The sequence below is a fragment of the Tiliqua scincoides genome, chromosome 15 (assembly GCF_035046505.1).
Source record: "Tiliqua scincoides isolate rTilSci1 chromosome 15, rTilSci1.hap2, whole genome shotgun sequence".
NCBI lineage: Eukaryota > Metazoa > Chordata > Lepidosauria > Squamata > Scincidae > Tiliqua > Tiliqua scincoides.
The window spans coordinates 1004683-1026547 of NC_089835.1; the positions used below are offsets into that span (position 1 = coordinate 1004683).

Here is a 21865-nt window from a genome sequence, read left to right on the forward strand (position 1 = left end):
AAAACTAATTGTTCTTATTTATTCTCATGCACACACACCTATTTTTTTACATTATATAAGACTAATTGTTTTTATTTATATACCACCAAATAATCCAACTACTATAAAAACACACAATATCTGACAGCAGCACAAAATACGACAATGAAAACAAACCACTCAGTCAACAATTAAAAACCTGTCTAAGTAACAAGGTTTTCACAAGCCTTCAACAGAGAGGACACACTGTGTGCTTCCAGGAGCAAGGAGTTCCATAGTCTAGGAATCACCATGGAAACAACTACTTGTCCTAGTCACCACCAGGTTTACTTCCAACAAACCTGGACCTGGAGCACCAACCCAGCTGAAGACCTTAAAGTTCGGGTTGCTTCATACAGAAGAAAGCAGCCCATAAGATACCATGGCCCCAAGCCATTTACAGCTTTAACTTAAACCAAAAATTTAGAAAATGCCCATGCTATACATCAGGGCAGATCTGAAGATGCCTTTGTAAGTTTTCACAAAATAACCAAGATTGAGAGACAGTTCCACCAATGCACTTATTTCAGGGTGCCTATTTGGATAGTGCAAGCACAGAATTCATTTGCTTAAATCGGTAGCCCACTCTAGGCAAATTGCTAAGGATAAGTAGCAGTATTGCATAGCAATAAAAAAAATGGATTCTTACCCTAAAGGACCCTGGACAGGCATTCCACCACACTGACTCATTAACAGCACAATCCTATACATGTTTACTCATAAGAAATCCCCACTGTATTCAATGGGGTTTATACAATTGTAGCTTAACACTGCATACATAGCAGATAAGGGAACATAGCAGATGTGCAACTGGGTAATTTTTTGTTATACACTCAGCAATATATTTAAATTGGACCTACTGATCTAGCAGCTGGGATGCTTTCTGATGTTTTGTGACTATAAGCTAGTGTGACACAGTAGGTGCAATGAGGGGTCAATCCTATCCAATTCTCCAGCACTGATGCAGTTGTGCCAACAGGGCGTGTGCCGCATCCTGCATTGAAGGGGCAGTAAAGAGACAATCTCAAGGTAATATCTTCCATACAGTTACAGAGACAATCTCTTCCATACAATCCAAACAGTCCTCTAAGGTCATCAGTGGGGTCCTTTCTGACTGTGCAGCCACTAGCGGAGGTGAGGGGGATGGCAGCAAGAAAGAGGGCCTTCTCGGTGGTGGCTCCCCATTTGTGGAACTCCCTGCGCCTGGAATTGAGAACAGCTCCCTCTTTAGAGTCCTTTTGGCGGGGGCTTAAGACCTTTTTATTTAGGGAGGCCTTTTGCTGACACCAGGGGGCATGGCACTTTTTATTTTATGTTTTTAATTTGTTCTTAATTGTGAGCTGCCTTGAGTGTTCTTAATTGAATAGAAAGGCGGGATATAAATCTCCAAAATAAAATGAATGAATGAATGAATGAATGAATGAATGAATGAATGAATGAATGTTTGTTCCCTTGTCTTTGGACTGCACTGCAGCTGCATCAGCACTGGAAAGTTGAATAGGATTTGGACCTGAGATGGGTTTGCAGGGCTAGTCCAAGAGCTCCCAAAACCTGAGGCAGCACGCCAAATTCTTCGCCTCTCTCCCGGCAAGATGGGAGCCATCGCCTTTCCTCCTACGACCTGGATTTGAAAGCAACAGACTGGAAAAGGAAGTGTAGAGGAGAGGACAATGGTTAGCAAAAGAGTTGGAGTCATTCTAGCCCACCCATCTCCTTTTCCTGTCCTGTTCTTTTCAAATGCAGGGTGTAGGAGGAGCCACAAAGGAGGGTTTGAGGAGGTGGGTAGGTTCCCCCACCACAAATCCACTACATGATGTGACCATTTCAGCCTCATGGATTGGCCAGCAATATGGGTTTGGGTGCAGGTAACCTGGCTTCAAATTCCTTTTTTGGTGAACCACTTACACTTTCAGTTATACTTAACTTACAGAGTCCTCATCGTGATAAGTGAGAAAAGAATAGGACAGCCCTTTGTATTCAGAGAAGATATGATACATAAATCTTTCTGCTTCCAGCTACTCAGGAGACAGTCCCGGAAAAGTGCACAGATAACTCATCCTAATGTAGCTTTTCCACTTGCATACAGGGCAGCTCAAAGAAAGTCACCATGTGGTTGACAGGTGTCATATCACATTTACCTTCTTCCCAATATGGATCAGAATTCAGTGTTGCCTGGTACCCATATCTCTCCCACAATGCTAAATGTGAAGGATCTTCAAAAAAAGAACATGATGCCTCCTTCGTGGGGAACACTATGGGCAGGCCTGCTGGGTCATAGACAAATATATATATTGCTGGCTAAGGAGAAGATCACTTGAAGGCAAACAGAACAGAAAGGCCAAGCAGCCTGGTGGAAACAGGGAGAAGGGGCAAGATTGATTCCTGAACCAGTATTTCATTTGCTGGCATGTATGGATGTTGTTGTTGTTCAGTTGTGAAGCTGGGAGGAAGCTGTGCCCACACTGTGGCTGACAAATCTGCTGTGAGCTCACATTTTATGCCAGGCTTCTTTCAGAAATTCAGACTTACAGTGACTATACACCATGATGGCTGTTAAACAGATGGGCTATAAACTTTATTCTTGTTCTTTAAACTCTGAGTAAAATGTGTGAGCCCCAGTTCAGCTCATCCCAGGCTCTCTCCTGGTCACAGCAAAGGATACAGAGGCAGCTGCAATCCTCGTTGGCTGGTTAGGGAACAGTTTCTGGCAGGGACACAGGGACGCGACGGGCGTGAGTCTCAGTTGTCCACTGAAGCCTCTTTCAGCAACTTTGTCCGGTATGAAGAGATTTACTGGGTCACCAGTCACGGGGTGGATTTTGTCACAAGACCAGACTGCTTTCCTGGTCATACCCACAGAAGAAAGGACAGCAAGGGTAAGAAATAAAAGAGGATCGAAGGAATAGTAAGAGGAAGCTCAGAGTGGTCACTGGCTGGTCAATCTCATTTTCAGGCTGCATCAGAGATTCATCTATTAACTTCTGCATTAATGCAGTGATTTGGAGGTCTCAAGATACTTGCAGATTCCCCCTCTCACTCTGTAGGGCTTAACTCCTATGCTAAATAAATTCAAAATTTTGCAAACCAGAAAGTCAGATTTTGCACTGGATTTTAATTTGTACAAGGTCTGCATATTTACATAGATTGTATTGCATTTGCATGCTTTGTTAGGGACAGAAAGGAGGGAGAATTTTAGGTCCCCATTTTTTGGAATCTTGTGCATTCACAGGCCTGTTTTGGTGGACAGTCTATTTCATATGTTACATGCAGTGACTAGGCCAGGGGTGTCAAACTCATTTCATACAGAGGACTGAATAGCATTCATGATGCCTGCGGAGGGCCGAAAGTGATGTCACTAGGCAGGAATTGATGTCATTAAACCAGTGGTTCTCACACATTTAGCACTGGGACCCACTTTTTAGAATAAGAATCTGTCAGGACCCACCCTAAGTGATGTCATGGCCAGAAGTGACATCATCAGGCGGGAAAATTTTGAACAATCCTAGGCTGCAATCCTATCCACACTTACCCAGGAGTAAGCCCCATTGACTATTATTGTTAAAAGAATATGCATAGTAGCATGTTAAAAGTACAGGTCTGTAACATGTCCCCAAATGCAGTCACATACCATGGGAGCATCAAGATTAATATATGAAAAATAAAATATTGAAATGAATGGGGACCCACCTGAAATTGACTTGCAACCCATCTAGTGGGTCCTGACCCACAGTTTGAGAAACACTGCATTAAACAGTTCATGACCAAAAATAAGCACTTTTTCTCACTTGGGAACTCATTAGTTGCAAATGACAGAAGAGAAAATACACATATCTTGATCATGTTCAAGATATGGGAAAGCTCAATTTTCAAGTGAGCTGTGCTTTCAGCAGTAACACCTCAGCACTGCTCAGCAGCTGAGAGCCTGAGGGCCGGATAAAAAGCTTCCATGGGTCGCATCCAGCCCCCAGGCCTTATGTTTGACACCCCTGGACTAGGCAATTGCCCTGTTAACCCCGCCTAAGGTAAGTACCACAGCACTTTCTCTCCCACACAACCAATCTCAGCTCCCATGTCCACAAGGTGGCAACATAAGCTGCTTATGACTCCAGAGGTGTCCTAAAAACCCCTTCCAAAAACCACCTCAGCCCAATACTTTTTCAAGCATATAAGCAGGGCTTTGTGATCGGAAGATTAAGGGGATGAAGGAAGTGTTCTGGCACACAAATTCCTCCACCCTGACATGCTGCTTACCCCCTCCCCCAATGCCTGGCATTCATTCCTAACCTCAGACTTGCCTGCAATTTACCAAAGTTACCTACGGTAATGCTTTTGCATAGCCCCCGTTATTTAATTAATCTGCTTCCCATTGCCCTTTGGCTGTATTTTGATAAAACAGCCTGGCTAACCTTTTCTTTTCTTTTTTGACAATGTGCCACACCAAAGGCTCTTGAGTAAACTCAGCAGTCATGGGATAAGAGGGAAGGTCATTCTATGGATTGGTTACAGAGCAAGAAGCAGAGTCCGGGAGAAGAAAGAAGGATCTGTATTGGGGCCAGTGCTTTTTAATTTGCTCATAAACTATTTGGAGGTAGGGAGAAGCAGCAAGGTGGGGGTGAAAACCAAAACAGATTGTAAAGAATCTCTACACTGGCTGAATGGGCAGCAGAATAGCAAATTGTGCTGGTTTCCCTGAGCTCCTCTTTACCCATCTCATTTTCTGTCTGTAAGGGTTAACATACACCCACAACTGTTCACTCAGCACCTATAAATCTCCTGTGATTCCTCACCTTACAAAATGACTTCCATCATTGAGCAGTTTTGTCCCATCTGGCAAGCAGGTGCTGTCTCTCTTCTCTGTGCTAGGAGTAGAAGTCAGAAGGAGGGCAGGTTTAAGCAGTCTCTACATTTGCTATCCTTCATTGTAAAAGAGAACATCAATGAAAATCAAAAATCCCCCCGCACACCTTTTCCTAGCCGTTTGCATTAGCAATTTTCAGTTTCTGCTGCTCACACTCTTAACAGAAATGCACAGAATATGTTCACAGTTAGAAACTAAGCCAGTTGTTGATGCAAGTTGTATATGCAAGAAGTGGGAAAGAGAACTAGGTACCTTAAGAGAGGAGCTAATCTGGCATAAAGCATCAAGGTACTTCTATGTGTAATAACCTTATAACCTTAAAGAAGCATTCTATAAATCTGTTTCCCTGCTTAGTAAGGAAAATGATTAAAGTAGGGGAAAAATTTTGCTGGAGAGGATGTTGCATGAGATGTACATGTATCCACAGGTGGTAGGGTTGCTTGAGATGGGAAGGTAATTGGCTGCCTTCCCCCATATGAATCTACCCATGCAATGAGATGGAGGGGTGGCTCTCTTGCTCATTCCTCACTTGTCTGGTGGGGATGCAGGACAGGATTCTTGGAAGTAAGTCTCTCCTGCTGGAAAGTGCTCCTTCAGGAGGCGTGCTATACCCCTTGTTTCCTTTAGGTGCCATTTTTGTCCTCCCTGGCTTTCCTGTTTGATTTTGACTAGGTTTGTCTCTCAGGAGTTGTGGTACTATTTTTTATTCTTCTTGACAGTATTTTGTTACTGGTTTTCTGAATTTTGTTGTCTTTATTTTGTGTTTTTAAATGCAATTGCTAGCCACCTGAGGGCCCAATCCTATCCAACTTTCAAGCACCAATGCAGCCCCAAAGTAAGGGAACAAAAGTTCCCTTATCTTGAGGAGGCCTCTGTGACTGCCTCCCCACAGCAGAATGCAGCACATGCCCTGTTAGCACAGCTGCATCAGCACTGAAAATTTGGGTAAGATTGGACCCTGAATCTTTGGAATGAGATGGAATATATGTATATCTTTTAAAATAAAAATACAGGTTTGTTATAAGAATAACAATCCAAATCATCCTTGTGACATACTTTGCACACTCAAAAAGTGTTCTACAAATGCTAATTATTAATATACAAAACCGAAAATCAAAAATTGATCTTCAACCTGTTGTCCTTTGTATCTGGCCCTGGTTATCCTGAAGGTTGTTCAACAATACTTTTAGTTGTCATCCTCTCCATGTGTTGTTCTCAGTGCATTGGTCAATATAGGTTTAGACACAGGCAGAGATTTGTGGGGAAAAGCTTGCCCACAAATTTAACAAGAAAAAGAAGCAGATGTTTCCTGCCCATTCCCACTAGCCAGCTAGTCTCCAGCTGTTTGAAGGACAACTTCAAGTCTCCAGCAACTTGCAGGGTCTGCTGAAACCTAACAAGAGCAGGAAAAGGATGCAGGGCCCAATCCTATCCAACTTTGTAGCACCAATGCAGCCATACCAATGGGGTGTGTGATGCATCCTGCCGTAGGGAGGCAGTCATGGAGGCCTCCTCAAGGTAAAGGAACATTTGTTCCCTTGCCTCAGGGCTGCATTGTGGCTGCACCAGCAGTGGAAAGTTGGATAGGATTGGGCCCTAAATCCTAATTTTGAAGCAAGGATTATAAGAAACTGACTCTGCCAGTTTAAGAGGAAGAGAGGCTGAACATCAATTGTCCCCACGCCTTAAAATATGAGATTGAGATACAAGACAGATAGATCAATCCTAATAGGTTCACTCAGAAGTAAGACCCACCATGTTCAATGGGGCTTGTTCCCAGGTAATGATGCATAGGATTACAGCATTAAAGCCCTTTAAATGGGACAGGCTCCCTTGGGCCAAACTGTCAATTCATTACCAACCCATTCAGGCCAGTTGGGCTTCAGTCCCTTTCTGAAGCAAGAGAAGGGAGAACAGGACATCCTTTGTTCTTAGTAACCTCTCCAAGTAGAAACTGACAGCAAGGCTCACACGGACAACTCTGCAGGCCTACTGAGAGAGAGACACCTACACTCTCTCCTTCATTCAGGCAGAAGGAAGAAACCTGTAAGTATGTTGGCTCTGAAATATTTAATATAGCATGCAAAGCATCAGTGTCAAATGCCTTTTTGAGCAGCAACGAAAGACAGCAAAGAGAAGATATACTTTTGGCAGTTTGAACATGTTGATGAAAGACAGAACATGTCTGAAATCTCAAGGTAACTGGAAAAAATGTGAAATAAGGTGTAGTAATTTAAAAGTAGATTCTAAGCTTAGATACAAATCAAGGCAGCTTTCACATGCTGATAAGTGAGGATGGAACATCTGTAAGCATTATTTGAAAGCATGCTATTGTCCTGTTCTTTAAAACAGAAGTAAAAAACGCTACCCCAGGTGGTTTACATTCAGTGAAACACTAGGGAAATCCCAGATTTTATCTGTGGTGGATCGAAGCATCCTGGGAAGAGGGAGCAAATGCTCAAGACATTCACACACAGCTCAGGAGCAGGGGTATGTACACTTTAAAGGGGAGTTTACACCCCTACTCCTTCCTCACTCTCAGTGAGAATAGTGGAGAAGATATAGAGCATTTAGTGCCTTAACACACGGCTGTCAAACTGAAGAAACTGTTCGTATGAGAAGAAAATCCCACAGTTTAGGGATACACTGTGGCAATATTCAGAGTTGATCCTCTCTTAGTAACAAGGTTTTCAATCATATCAAACAATGATTCTATTGAATCAAGTAACGGTGAACTCAGCCATGGATAGCAGCTGTTTTAAGTGACTGGCAAACCTATGCAGAAAGACATGTCTCAGCTCCCTGCCCCCCCCCCCAAGACAGGAATTGTGTTCTTTGGGGGTGGTGAGCAAGGGGTAGGTTTGAAGCAGGCCATGACGGTTATCTCTTCCTGTCAACTGGCAGAACAACTGAGCCTTGTAAATCTTTCACAGCTGTCACTGTAACTTTGTGGATGAAGCGCTTACTCACCTATAGGTCTTGGCAGCAATTGAGCCCTTTGCTTTTACACAGTAATGAAATGTGATCTGCAAAGCAGAGCAAGAGAGAATTAGACTCCAAACAGCAGGCCAGGGGCAAAGGAGAGGGAGCTGGGTGAGAAGAGAAAGAGACCAGCTCAGTAGTCCAGAATCTGTGTCTTTCATTCATTCAATTTGTGGGAGAGCTCAGACAATACCGTTGCCAGTGCATACCAGTGTCAGAAGATACTCTACTGTCATCTTTTTTGCAACAGATTTGTGGCAATTTCTCTGTTCTGGGCTGAAATTGAAGTGCTGCCTGTCCCATGTGGACTGACAATGCACTATTGGTGTGATTTGCCTTATGCAAGAGGCGGTTCGCCGAGTCCCAGAACCACACCACCCCACCCCCTGAATTAGCAGTGATGCAACCCTGCCAATTTCCCACAGAATTTAATCTGAAAGCACAAGCAACACATTTTTTCTGATTGGCAAGATGGCTGGGAAAATGGTGCCTCTGAGAATGTGCAAAGTGCCATTCTACAATGATGAGACACCAGAGGCAGTCATTTGTTTCATGTTAAGAGGCTTCTAAGATGGGGTTCCATGCACTTTGCATCCCAACCACCTCTATTTTGGCAGATTAAGCACAGCCTAGAATTGGCTGGTGCAATGTCACTCTGCTTTCATGTACATTGGCTGGTGGCTCACGTTGAAGTTCTGGTCATGCCTCAGCCTCCCTGCTTGCTCCGTCTCAATAGGCGCACAGAAGACCACCTCCTAAATTCCAAGCAGGTGTGTTCCTGTGCTTGCTGGCAAATGATGCCCACTCCTTGAAAGATCCAGAGTGATCTGTGCACACAGCCTGTTTGTTTGCACACAGCCAATGGCTGTGAGTATGCTCAGTCCAGCGCACCATGTACCCAAGCTTTGCCAATAGCCAATGAAACACAGTTGATCTGATGGGCCCCCAGCCTATCCAATCTTGTTTGCTTCTAGTCTCGCCAGACCTTGGAAACAAGGTGCACTTTGCCAAGCCCCATGACTGCTTGTTTCCACCTTGCATAAGGGTCATAAGTAGAGGTGTTTGTTTCTGGTAAGATAGGATTACAGCCTAAGTCTTACTGAACACAATGGGCTTACTTCTGAGTAAGGCAAATAACACTGTTTTCAAACACCTTTAGCCATACAAATTGTATTTGTTGAATGATTCCCTCCTCACCTTGCTAAAATCCAGGCATGCAGTAGCCACTGGCACCTAAAACCACAGCCCAGAACCTGGACTGCTTCAGTAATCAGAACCAGGATTTTCCTTCTTTCCCACTCTTAGAAAATCCCCATGGCCATTCTGCCCTCAAAGCATAAACAACCCCGTGTGCAGAAGCAGCATCTTACCATTGGGTGCACAAGACTGAGTCTGTGGATGAACTGCTTCATTGCCAGACAGTCCTCTCTGAGAACATCAGACTTCTCATGGAGCTGCAAAGCCACAGGACACAACCTGTTAGGGCCTCCGTTCTAAAATGTTTGCGTGTTGAAGCTCAGTTTCATCCCCCAAGCTGCCAAGGTTCTGAACTCTCTTCTCTTGCCCACCACTTTGTGGGGTCAGTGAATCAAAAACATTAATGGAGAGACTTCTGGTGTGATCCAGAGCATGTTTACTTAGAAGTATAGCCCAAAGGCATTCAACCGAGCTTACCCCCAGGAATATTTTGCACAGAGTACTGTAGCCTAAAAACACTATTACAAAATGAAAATGATTGCGAAATATCACTTTTTTTCTGTTGTTGAATGAAAAAAAAACCAATTTAAGCCAACTAGACCCTATAATGTATAATTTCAAAACAAGCAAGCCTCATTTTTCCCTTCCCTTGTGCTTTGCAAACTGTGTGGGATTGACACCAAGTCAGCAAATCCATCTGGTTGCACATGGCAACATCCCCTTTGTGTAAAAGCACAGGAGGTTGGTTTACCTCTGCTCAGTCTACGCCAGAAGCGACTTATCCTGCACTGGGGGGTTTGCTTCAATAGCTGGCTCTGACCAGAATCTAGGTCTTTCGCCCTGTTGTCATGTTGTAAGCAAGAATCTAGGCCATCGCCTTGAATTCCGTAACTCTGGGCATAGTTGTGCCAGAAAAACTCATGTGCTCCACGTTTGCTGATCTGGCTGGGCAAAGAGGATTGCTTCTCCAGCAGGGTGGGGTTTATTTTTGTTTTGTGCATCTCTAGCCCATTTTAACTGTTCTCAGAAATCACAGACAAAGCTGTCCACAGGCTGACGCCTACATCAGCCTTGGTTTCCTGAGAGTCAACTCATGACCCCCTTCCACACCTGGAGATGCCTGTGTACAGAGCAGTTTCCTGAGCCAGGTTCAGGGCCAACTGGGTTGATTGCCTCAAAACCTGATGGGAAGCACCTGCCAAATGCCTCCACTTGCTCACCCACCTCCACAGCAATGCCCCCTGCCCCTTGTATTCAAAAAGGAAGAGGGAAACAGAGTAGAAGGGGTATGGAGGAGAGAAGAATGCTGGGCTAGAGAGTTTCCAGCATTCTCCACTTCTCTCCACAACTTTTTTTTACTCCACTCTCCCCTTCCATTTTGAATCCAGGAAGTGAAAGGAAGAACAGTGACACTTGGACTAGCCCTGGCCAAGTTTCAAATCTCACAATATTCAACCCTATCACCCTAAGGGCACAATCCTAACCCTTTATGTCAGTGCTTACCAGCTGAGACCACCCATAATTTAAAGCTTAAAGCTTAAAGTGGTACGCTTAAAGTGCTTACCACTGAGACTACCCACAACCCCTCTGCAGTCCTCCATTCCCCACAACCCCCCTCTCTCTCCCTGCAGTCCTCCATCCCCCACAATCTCCCATTTTGCCCCTCCACTCCTGCATCATCCCCTGGGGGCTGGGGATAAGAACAGGCCCTCAGTTTGGCTGTACTAGTCGTAAGAGGCAACTGAACAGCCACCGGGTAGATGGGACTCGTCAGCCTGGGAAGGCAGCTCATCTAAGAGAAGGAAACTCTGACCTCAAACCTCCACTGCCTTGTGGCTGCATCCAGTTATGGAAAAGGCTTCAGGAGTCAACCTCGAAGCAAAATCCAGAGCCGGAGTCCCTGAGGCAGTTCGCAGCTGTATACAGTCATGCTCTGGCAACTCCTGTGACGCTGCTGGAACCAAACGTATTGAATTCTGCCTTTCCATTGGACCATTCCAGCGATGTGGAGAGGGGGGATTTGCTGCATGGGTAACAGCCTATCCTCCATACCTACTTTACCCAGGCTTTGCACACTGGAGAGGACACTCCAACTTCGCCATACGGCATCGGCACAACACGGGAAGCAGCAGTTTACCGGTTAGAAGTCTTTGCTCGATTGGCGTAGAGCGTGATGCCAGGGGCTGCTTCCGATGGCGGGGGAGATCATTGCATCTCATTGGGCAGCTACTGCCCACCTTAAGCTGGGTCCCCAGCCAGCAAGGTGCTGCCTTGCCACGGTCCTTTAACCTCATGGGGTGCATGGGATTTAGGGTGAAAACCGACAAGCGGATCGACAATTCTGTACCATGCAACAGAAAAAAGAAGAAAACTCCTGCCCTAAAGCTGGGCACCTGGAACGTTAGGACAATGACATCTGGCTTTTCTGACGACCTGCAAGAAATAGACGATGCACGCAAAACAGCTGTCATCGACATGGAGCTGGGCAGACGGCAGATGGACATCGTAGCCCTTCAAGAGATGAGGCTGCCAGATTCAGAATCTGTCAAGGAGAGAAATTTCTCATTTTTCTGGCAGGGAAAACCACCAAACGAGACCAGGGAACATGGTGTTGGCTTTGCAGTCAGAAATACCCTGCTGGAATCCATCATCCCACCTACTGCGGGAAGTGAAAGAATTTTGTCCCTGCAGCTTCAATCATCAGCAGAACTTGTCACTCTCATCAGTGCATATGCACTGTCTCCAGCAGAAGCCAAAGACAAATTCTATGATGACTTGGCCACCACTATCAAGAAGGCACTGGGAAGATGAACGAAAATGGCCAATGTCTGCTAGAGCTTTGCTGTCATCATGGTCTCTGCATTAGCAACAACTTCTTCAACACGAAGCCCCAACATAGAGTCTTTTGGAGACACCCAAGATCAAAGCACTGGCACCAGCTCAACCTGATTCTCACCAGACGCTCCAGCCTTCCCAGCATCAAGATCACACGCAGTTATCAGGGTGCTGCCTGCGACACTGACCGCTCCCTGGTGTGCAGCAGAGTGAAACTGCGAACAAAGCGACTGTATCACACAAAAAAGGAAGGCAGACCTCACATTGATACCAGCAAGACCCAGGATCAGGGAAAAGTGGAGGAATTTGCACGAGCCCTTGAAGAATATCTTCCAGGCCCGGCCAATGCAAATGCATCCAACAGATGGGAGCATTTCAAGAACGCTGTTTACAACACCGCCATATTTGTCAAGAAGGCCAACAAGACAGCAGACTGATTTGAAGCCCACTCTGAGGAGTTGACACCAGTCATTGAGGAAAAGAGGAGAGCTCAAGCAGCATACAAAGACTGTCCCAGTGAGCACAACCTGCAGGTCTTCCGAGCTGCTTGCAGCAAAGTCCAGCAGATTGCCAGGAGATGTGCTAATGACTACTGGCTCCAGCTTTGTTCCCAGATACAGATAGCAGCTGACACAGGCAACATCAAGGGGATGTATGATGATATCAAGCAGGCCCTAGGTCCAACACAGAAGAAAATTGCCCCTCTGAAGTCTGCCACAGGTGAGGTCATCCAGGATTGGGTGCAGCAGATGGAATGCTGGGTACAGCACTTCTCTGAGCTGTATTCCAGAGAAAATGTAGTCACTGAAGAAGTGCTGAACAACACTGAGTGCCTGCCTGTGTTGGAGGAGCTTGACAGTGAACCAACCCTAGCAGAACTTCATGTGGCCCTGGACTCCCTTGCCTCTGGCAAGGCACCTGGGAAAGACAGCATTCCTGCTGTAGTCCTAAAGTGCTGCAAAGAGATCATCGCCACTGAGCTGCATGAAATCCTCTGCTGGAGAGAAGATGGAGTACCTCAGGACATGAGGGATGCAAACATCGTCACGCTGTACAAGAACAAAGGCGACAGGGGTGACTGCAATAACTACCGCGGCATCTCTCTCCTTAGCGTTGTAGGAAAGCTGTTTGCCTGAGTTGTACTAAAGAGGCTCCAGGTACTTGCAGAGCGCATCTATTCAGAATCGCAGTGCAGATTCCGAGCCAACAGGTCCACCACTGATACGGTATTCTCCCTTAGACAGCTGCAGGAGAAATGCAGGGAACAACGACAGCCACTCGTTTTAGCCTTCAGAGACGCCTGCGTTGGCTTGGTCATGTCGTGAGAATGGACGATGGCCGGATCCCAAAGGATCTCCTCTATGGGTGGATGCCATCAGGGCCCGGTGACTTATTGATCTTTAATTTGAACTTTGAATTATGTGAACTTTTAGTTGTAAAGCGGTATATAAATACTGTTAATAATAATAATAATAATAATAATAATAATAATAATAATAATAATGGAGAACTCAGGCAGGGAAAGTGCCCTACAGCTAGACCACAGCTGCAATACAAGGACATCTGCAAGAGGGATCTGAAGGCCTTAGGATTGGACTTCAACAGATGGGAAACCTTGGCCTCTGAGCGTCCCACTTGGAGGCAGGCTGTGCAGCACAGCCTCTCCCAGTATAAGGAGATACTTGGCCAACAGACTTGAGGCAAAGAGGCAGGCCCATAGCCAGGGAGACAGACCAGGGACAGACTACACTTGCTTCCAATGTGGAAGGGATTGTCACTCCCGAATTGGCCTTTTCAGCCACTAGATGCTGTTCCAGAACCACCATTCAGAGTGCGATACCATAGTCTTTCGAGACTGAAGGTTGCCAACAACCAGTACTGACATAAGGGCAATGCAGCTCTGAGGTAAGGGAACAAACATTCCCTTACTTTGAGGAGGCCTCCATGAGTGACACCCAGCTGCAGGATGCAGCACATGTTCCATTGGCACCACTATGCCAGTGCTGGAAAGCACTGACAGAAGGGGTTAGGATTGCGCCCTAAGAGCTTTAAAATCATCTTCTTGGTCTTATTCTTGCTGTTCCTCTGTCATTGTGGATACCTGCACACATTTACAGTATTCTAGATGTGAATATCTTCTGCAAGATTCTCTGTGCTACCCAAGGAACTGGTTTGACTTTGTGGACTCTGGGGAGTGCAAGTTTGTGAGAGAGCTGAGGACTCTTTGTTAGCAATCTATAGCTCTCACAACTCTCATTCATCAGCCATTAGTTGTAGCAAGGAAGACAGCTTTGTAGTGGGTTTCGGTTTTGAAATGCAGACAAGCTGTCACTCCAGCAGGAGTGGTTGGAACAGTTGTCCTACCCAAGCATCTCTCTCGAGATCAAGAAACACGAGAAAGGAACAGCTGCAATTTTCCCCACACCTGTGAAGACTGGCATCATAAAAGCCACAGAGGCTGTGACTCAATTGCTTTGAGGAGCACCTCCCTCAGCTGTCCCGTTGGGAGGATGCTGGACGATGGATTGGCCAAACAGAGTCAGCCGAAGCTGTTCCTCAGTCCCATGTGAGAGGGAGGGAGCCTAACTGCTCACCAAAAGAGTCTAAGAACACAGAAAACACAGTACATGTTTTTACTTGGGACCAACTTGTATTTCAAATCCTAGAGAAAAACTTTCTGGCACAGGAATCTCCAAGAGAAACAAAGCCTCCAAACTAGTAAACTTTTGGAGGGGAAGTTTAATCCTACAGTCTCCCAATAAGTAAGAGCTAGGAAGTGATATGGAAAGAGATGTGAAATGCAGCTTGAGCAGCTGTGAGATCTCAAGAACCCTCATTAAAAGCTTGCAGGACATTGCAGTTTAATGTCAGGGAGTAGTGGGGAATTCCAATAGATCCCCTCCTGACTGAGGAATTAAGTCAGATAGAGGTTAAAAGAGGAGATGTTTCAGACCTCTTTGATAAGTTAAAGATCAACAAGTCACCAGGCCCTGATGGCATCCACCCAAGAGTTATTAAGGAATTGAAAAATGAAGTTGCTGATCTCTTGACTAAGATATGCAACTTGTCCCTCAAAACGACCATGGTGCCAGAAGATTGGAGGATAGCAAATGTCACGCCTATCTTTAAAAAGGGAAAGAGGGGGGACCCGGGAAACTATAGGCCGGTCAGCCTAACATCTATACCTGGTAAGATGGTGGAATGCCTCATCAAAGATAGGATCTCAAAACACATAGACGAACAGGCCTTGCTGAGGGAGAATCAGCATGGCTTCTGTAAGGGTAAGTCTTGCCTCATGAACCTTATAGAATTCTTTGAGAAGGTCAACAGGCATGTGGATGTGGGAGAACCTGTAGACATTATATATCTGGACTTTCAGAAGGCATTCGACACAGTCCCTCACCAAAGGCTACTGAAAAAACTCCACAGTCAGGGAATTAGAGGACAGGTCCTCTCATGGATTGAGACCTGGTTGAAGACCAGGAAACAGAGAGTGGGTGTCAATGGGAAATTTTCACAATGGAGAGAGGTGAAAAGCGGTGTGCCCCAAGGATCTGTCCTGGGACCGGTGCTTTTCAAGCTCTTCATAAATGACCTGGAGACAGGGTTGAGCAGTGAAGTGGCTAAGTTTGCAGACGACACCAAACGTTTCCGAGGGGTGAAGACCAGAAGAGATTGTGAGGAGCTCCAGAAGGATCTCTCCAGACTGGCAGAATGGGCAGCAAAATGGCAGATGCGCTTCAATGTCAGTAAGTGTAAAGTCATGCACATTGGGGCAAAAAAATCAAAACTTTAGATATAGGCTGATGGGTTCTGAGCTGTCTGTGACAGATCAGGAGAGAGATCTTGGGGTGGTGGTGGACAGGTCAATGGAAGTGTCAACCCAATGTGCGGTGGCAGTGAAGAAGGCCAATTCTATGCTTGGGATCATTAGGAAGGGTATTGAGAACAAAACGGCTAGTATTATAATGCTGTTATACAAATCTATGGTAAGGCCACACCTGGAGTATTGTGTCCAGTTCTGGTCGCCGCATCTCAAAAAAGACATAGTGGAAATGGAAAAGGTGCAAAAGAGAGCGACTAAGATGATTACGGGGCTGGGGCACCTTCCTTATGAGGAAAGGCTACAGCGTTTGGGCCTCTTCAGCCTAGAAAAGAGGCGCCTCAGGGGGACATGATTGAGACATACAAAATTATGCAGGGGATGGACAGAGTGGATAGGGAGATGCTCTTTACACTCTCACATAACACCAGAACCAGGGGACATCCGCTAACATTGAGTGTTGGGAGAGTTAGAACAGACGAAAGAAAATATTTCTTTACTCAGCGTGTGGTTGGTCTGTGGAACTCCTTGACACAGGATGTGGTGATGGCATCTGGCCTGGTCGCCTTTAAAAGGGAATTGGACAAGTTTCTGGAGGAAAAATCCATTACGGGTTACAAGCCATGATGTGCATGTGCAACCTCCTGATTTTAGAAATGGGCTATGTCAGAATGCTAGATGCAAGGGAGGGCACCAGAATGAGGTCTCTTGTTATCTGGTGTGCTCCCTGGGGCATTTGGTGTGCCGCTGTGAGATACAGGAAGCTGGACTAGATGGGCCTATGGCCTGATTGAGTGGGGCTGTTCTTATGTTCTTATCCATGGTGGACAAACTGCAGATGGACAAGGTTCATTGAGATTGCACTAATGTGGCATATGTTCCAACATAGCTTGCCCACCCAGAACATAATTAAGGTATCAGCTGGGTCCTGTGGAACACTTTGCACTGAGTTTGAGAGCAAATCAGTAAGAGGCTAACCTTGAAGGAGATCTGAAAAGGCACGGCATGCAGAGATTCATGGGGACACACTCTTCCACTCAGGGTCTTCCTCTGGCAAAAAGGCAGCAAACTTTCCATTTCTGTAGGAGAGAAAATGAGGAACCAAATGCTGGAAGGTGGGAGACACAGTTGCTAAAGGTAAAAGAGAGAGGTCTCTGGCCTTAGCAGTACCTCAATGGTGCTGAGACAGCAGCAACCAGCAACTCCCCCCTTTTGACCTTCTCCAGATGCCAGGGTATTTAAGTGGCTCTTTTCTCAGTACTCCAGCAGCACTGAGAAATGAGCAGTGGAATCGCTTGGGGGGAGCAGCATATGTGTACACATGTACATGCACACTAAAGTGTCATGGGAGCTTTGATGAACAGCCCCTGAACCTGACACCAATACTAGCAGTCAAGATTGGGTGGGTTGACTGAGGAGAGAGCTGGGGGTGGTCCTGCCTTTGGGATTTGGGGAATGAATAAGATGGCCTTTTTGGTCCCTTCCAGTTCTGACTGAAAGGTAAACTTTCCTGATTTTACTTTAAATATACCTTCAATGTATCACTCAAGTATCTGTAGAGGGAGCAATTGTACTTCTTCAGGAGACACAGACAATGCTCAAGGGGACTGATCCTTATTCTGCAGGAACTGTGAGATCACCAGGCATCCACTGCTCACTTTGAGTGGAAAAGTAGCCAGGACTAGCCACTTGCAACACATACGCACACAAACGATATGAACACAGTGGAAACCTCAAGCTATGTGTCGGGGACATCAGCAAATTGAGGTTTCAGAGTCAGAGCTGTCTCCAGGGTCAAAAAAATCGACAGTCACAAAATGTAACCTTTAGAGTTGGGAAACTGTTATGTCTTATTAAGATCTTTACCTCTTCTCGTCTGATCACTGAGGAGTTCATGGCAGAAATCCCCCTTCGCTGCAACTGCAAATAACAAATTAGGGGAAGTTATTATTATTATTATTATTCATTATTATTATTATTATTTATATACCGCTATTCAACTAAAAGTTCACAAAGCAGTTTACAGAGAAAAATCAAATAACTGAATGGCTCCCTGTCCCAAAAGGGCTCACAATCTAAAAAGATGCAAAAGATACCAGCAGACAGCCACTAGAACAGACACTGCTGGGGTGAGGTGGGCCAGTTACTCTCCCCCTGCTAAAAAAAAGAGGAGCACCCACTTGAAAAAGTGCCTCTTACCCAATTAGCAGGGGTTATTTACACTCTGATTTCTATTTCTATATATAGATCTCATGGCTTAACAAGTTACAGAAATCTGCAGACAGACCTCCAAAGTGTAGGGAGGCATACAGGGGGAATCTGACCCTTAAAAATGGCTGCTAAGAGGAAGGGAGTAATCCCTGATTACCAGATACGAAAATGACAGTGAGTTAACCTAGCCTTCTTCTTTCTGATTAAGGGTGCACCCTTCTTGAACGTAACAGATCTGGGTACAGTGATCCAGGACTTGTATAAACTACTGTAACATGCAGGACTTGAGACTGCCCCTGAAGACTGTCCAGAAGCTACAACTGGTGCAAAATGCAGCAACCAAGGTGCTTCTCTTGGTTGCACCTGTGCTCCATAAACTGCATTGTCTTCTAGTGTGTTTTGGAGCATAATTCAAGGTGCTGGTTATAACCAAAAAGCCTTGGAGCTGGATTCCCAAAGGACTGTCACATCCCACATCCTACTTGCACTCTGCTGTCACTAACAGAGGCCCTTCTTCACATCCTGTAGCCAAGGCATGCTTGATTTGGGCACAGGATAGGGCCTTCACAGTGGCAGCCTCCCCCAACCCATTATGAAACTTCTCCCAGGAAGCTTAGCTGGTCCCTTTGCTGCCCACCTTCAAGAGGGCAATCAAGGACTTTCTGATTCAGTTCAAAGTGAACTTTGTTTAGAGTCTTCTGGGTGAAGGTGCCTCTTTTGTTTGATCCCTTGGTGCAGCAATTTTCAATCAGTGCTGCTGTGGCACATTGGTGTGCTGCAAATGGTCTGCAGATGTGCTGTGGGAGATTGGAGGAGGGTCATTTATTAGTAGAGCCATTGAGGGATGTGAGTCCCCCACCAGCAGTATGGTGTGCCTTGTCAATTGTCAAAAAACTGATGGTGTGCCTTGACAATTTTAGCACATTATCATTGTGCCATGAGATGAAAAGGGTTGAAAATTGCTGCCTTAGTGGTTCTGTTGCCTGCATTGCTTTCTATTAACATCAGTTATTCAGTGCTTTAGTTGCTGTTTTAAATGGTTATGTTGTGATCCCTTCACTGGGACCAAAAGTCAGCCAAAAATATTTCAAAACAAGTAAACCACAGAAGTTGTAATGGTCCCCCTGAAGGTAGAATGCTAATTACACTCACTAACAGTTGTACAATGGGACTGGTTCACCAGCTGGACAAGCTCTTCAATGTATACAGAAACCACAAGTGTCCCTCTGAGGGCAGTAAATCCTTCCAGCTGTTCTTCCTTTCCGTACTGAAGGCGAACGATTAAGTATTCTAAAATCTGAAATGGAAAGATCTTTGAGACATTGCCAGTGAAGTATGAAATCAGGTACACAAGTTCTGGCTTGAGAAGGAGCATGGAAATGCAAGTTTCTGATCTGCTAATCTATACTCCAAGACTAAAACAGCCAGCTGGCTTTGGAAATAGAAAGCTGGGTGACATGCCCCTAAGGTTTCAATGAGATTACATGCACAACAGAGTCTCAGACTGTAGCCTTTCATACAGTGCTGTAGCTAGGGGGGCCAGGAGGGCTTTTGCCACCCCCCTGAGCAAGCAGTTTGCCCCCCCCCTAGAATTTTTTCCAAACCTATCCTCTTTTTGTCTAGTTTGGGTCAGTTGGGGATGATTTGAAGCCCTTTTTGCAACTTTTTTTCATGGGAGATGGGAGGGAGGGATGGAGGAAGGGATGGGAGGGAGTGAAAGAGAGTGCATGTGTGTAGAGTGAGTAAAACAGGGTCCTGGAGGGCTCCTTGGAAGTTGTGATCTCTGGTCACCCTACCCCCATCCAGAGCCACAGAGGCTATAAGCTCAATCTAGAGTCTAGGTCTACCCAAGCAGGTAGACCTGTGCTCCAAGTCTAGCAAATAGCCACAGAGGCCTCAGGAAGAACATGATTGAGACAAAATTACGCAGGGGATGGATGGAGTGGGTAGAGAAAGATACTCTTTTCCCTGTCACATAACACCAGAACCAGGGGATATCCACTAAAATTGAGTGTTGAGAGAGTTAGGACAGTTAAAAGAAAATATTTATTTACTCAATGTATAATTAGTCTGTGGAACTCCATGCCATAGGCAGTGGTGATGGCATCTTACCTCAATGCCTCTAAAAGGGGATTGGACAAATTTCTGGAGGAAAAGTCCATCATGGGTTACGAGTCAAGATAGGTATGTGCAAGCTCCTGATTTTTGAAGTAGACTACCTCGTAATGCCAGATGCAGGGGAGGGCACCAGGACGCAGGTTTTGTCTTGCTGTCTTTTGTGCTCCCTGAAGCATTTGATGGGCCACTGTGAGATATAGGAAGCTGGACCGGATGGGCCTTTGGCCTGATCCAACGGGGCTCTTCATATGTTCTCATGTAGGCTATAAGCTCAACCAGGAGCCTAGGTCTACCCAAGCATGTAGACCTGGACTCCAAGTGGGAGTGCAGCTCTACATGCCCAGCAAATAGCCACAGAGGCTATAAGCTCAATCGGGAACCCAGGTCTACCCAGCAGGTAGACCTGGGCTTCAAGTCCAGGTGGGAGCCCAGATCTACCTGCCTAGCAAATGTCCACAGAGGCGAGAAGCACAAGTGGGACCCCAGGTCTACATAGCAGATAGACCTGGGTTCGAAGTCCAGGCAGGAGCCAATGTTTACCCACCCAGCAAATAGCCACAGAGGCTATAAGCTCAATCAGGAGTCCAGGTCTACTCAGCTGGCAGACCTAGATTCCAAGTCCATGCGGGAGCCCAGATCTACCCGCCTGGTTGACCTGGGCTCTGAAGGTAGTGCTTATGTCCCCCCTCCCCGTACAGACACTGGACCCACCCCTGATTCTAAAGAGATTAATCTCTCAGAAAGATAGGAGAATTCAGCAATACTAGGTAGATTAAATAATTCAAATCTTCTGTACTTTGCTTTTTAAAAGTAATGAATATTGGAAAAAAACTAATGTTCCAATGGTGTTACTGTATTTGACTTGCATATCTTTCCTCTTGCTTTTAAGTAAAGTAAATAAATTTTATTTTAATATGTATCAATGCATCAGCAATGTGTCATCAGCTAATGAAAGGTTTTCAATACAAGCAAATATTACCTGTATCACAGTGATATGTTTTGCAGGGATGCAAGCCTGTGTATTGTGCTGGTGTGTAAAATGAAAGGATATGTTACATGTTATTTCTATGCAGACAAATACATTTTACATGGCATGCAGAGATGCATTTATTCTATGCAAATTATTGTTACATTGCATTACAGATAATGAATGCGTGTTTCAATAGCCTCCCAAAAATATTTTCTCTTCATGAAATTTGGGGGAGTTACAGGTCTTTGCTATTTCTCCATACTTATCCCTTCATTTTGCATACCAGTATAGATACCCAACATATGTAATTGCCCCCCCATGAAAAAAATAGTTGCCCCCCCACCCCTAGAATCCTGGCTATGGGCCTGCTTTCATTTTGTAGTTCCACACCATTCTAGCATTTGGTTTTTAATCCTAAATTCTTCTTTGTCAAATTGTGTTGTGTTTATTCCCACTGTGTCTGCCGTGAATTTACAAACCATTTTCCTTTCCTAAAAAATCAATAGAGATTTTTTTTTTTTTGCAAATCAGAGATAGAGAGTTCTCTGTCTTCCTCACTTTTATATATAAAAGCAACCAGTCTTAAAGGAAAATAACTGTTACTGCTTAGTTCTTTCATGCTTCCTGAAACCAGTGAATAGCCAGGTGCCCTTAATCCATAGTGAATTCAGAAATCTTGGGTAGGGAACCACAGCACAACTGAAGGGAGAGTGTATTTAAGCACCAACCTGCAGCAACAAACAGTTCTGGGAGCAGGAAGGGGCATTTACAAAACACACTGAATAGCAAACCTTTTGTCTTCCCCAACCTGGCAACCCCCAACTCTATAATCCCTGGCAACAAGATGAAAAGT

The 21865-nt window shown here is 45.3% G+C and overlaps 1 protein-coding gene across 1 annotated transcript in view; it reads right to left on the reverse strand.

Moving 5' to 3' along the window:
- TOP6BL (TOP6B like initiator of meiotic double strand breaks) overlaps nucleotides 1-21865 on the reverse strand; it is a 32309-nt gene that overhangs the window by 7499 nt on the left and 2945 nt on the right. Inside the window, exons 2-9 of the mRNA XM_066610378.1 lie at nucleotides 19077-19221; nucleotides 17580-17633; nucleotides 16692-16792; nucleotides 9229-9312; nucleotides 7847-7902; nucleotides 4806-4877; nucleotides 2693-2861; nucleotides 2157-2316 (exon numbers count right to left, since the gene is read on the reverse strand). Of these exons, the coding sequence (XP_066466475.1) occupies nucleotides 2157-2316; nucleotides 2693-2861; nucleotides 4806-4877; nucleotides 7847-7902; nucleotides 9229-9312; nucleotides 16692-16792; nucleotides 17580-17633; nucleotides 19077-19221 (841 nt within the window). The remainder of the gene's footprint in view (nucleotides 1-2156; nucleotides 2317-2692; nucleotides 2862-4805; nucleotides 4878-7846; nucleotides 7903-9228; nucleotides 9313-16691; nucleotides 16793-17579; nucleotides 17634-19076; nucleotides 19222-21865) is intronic.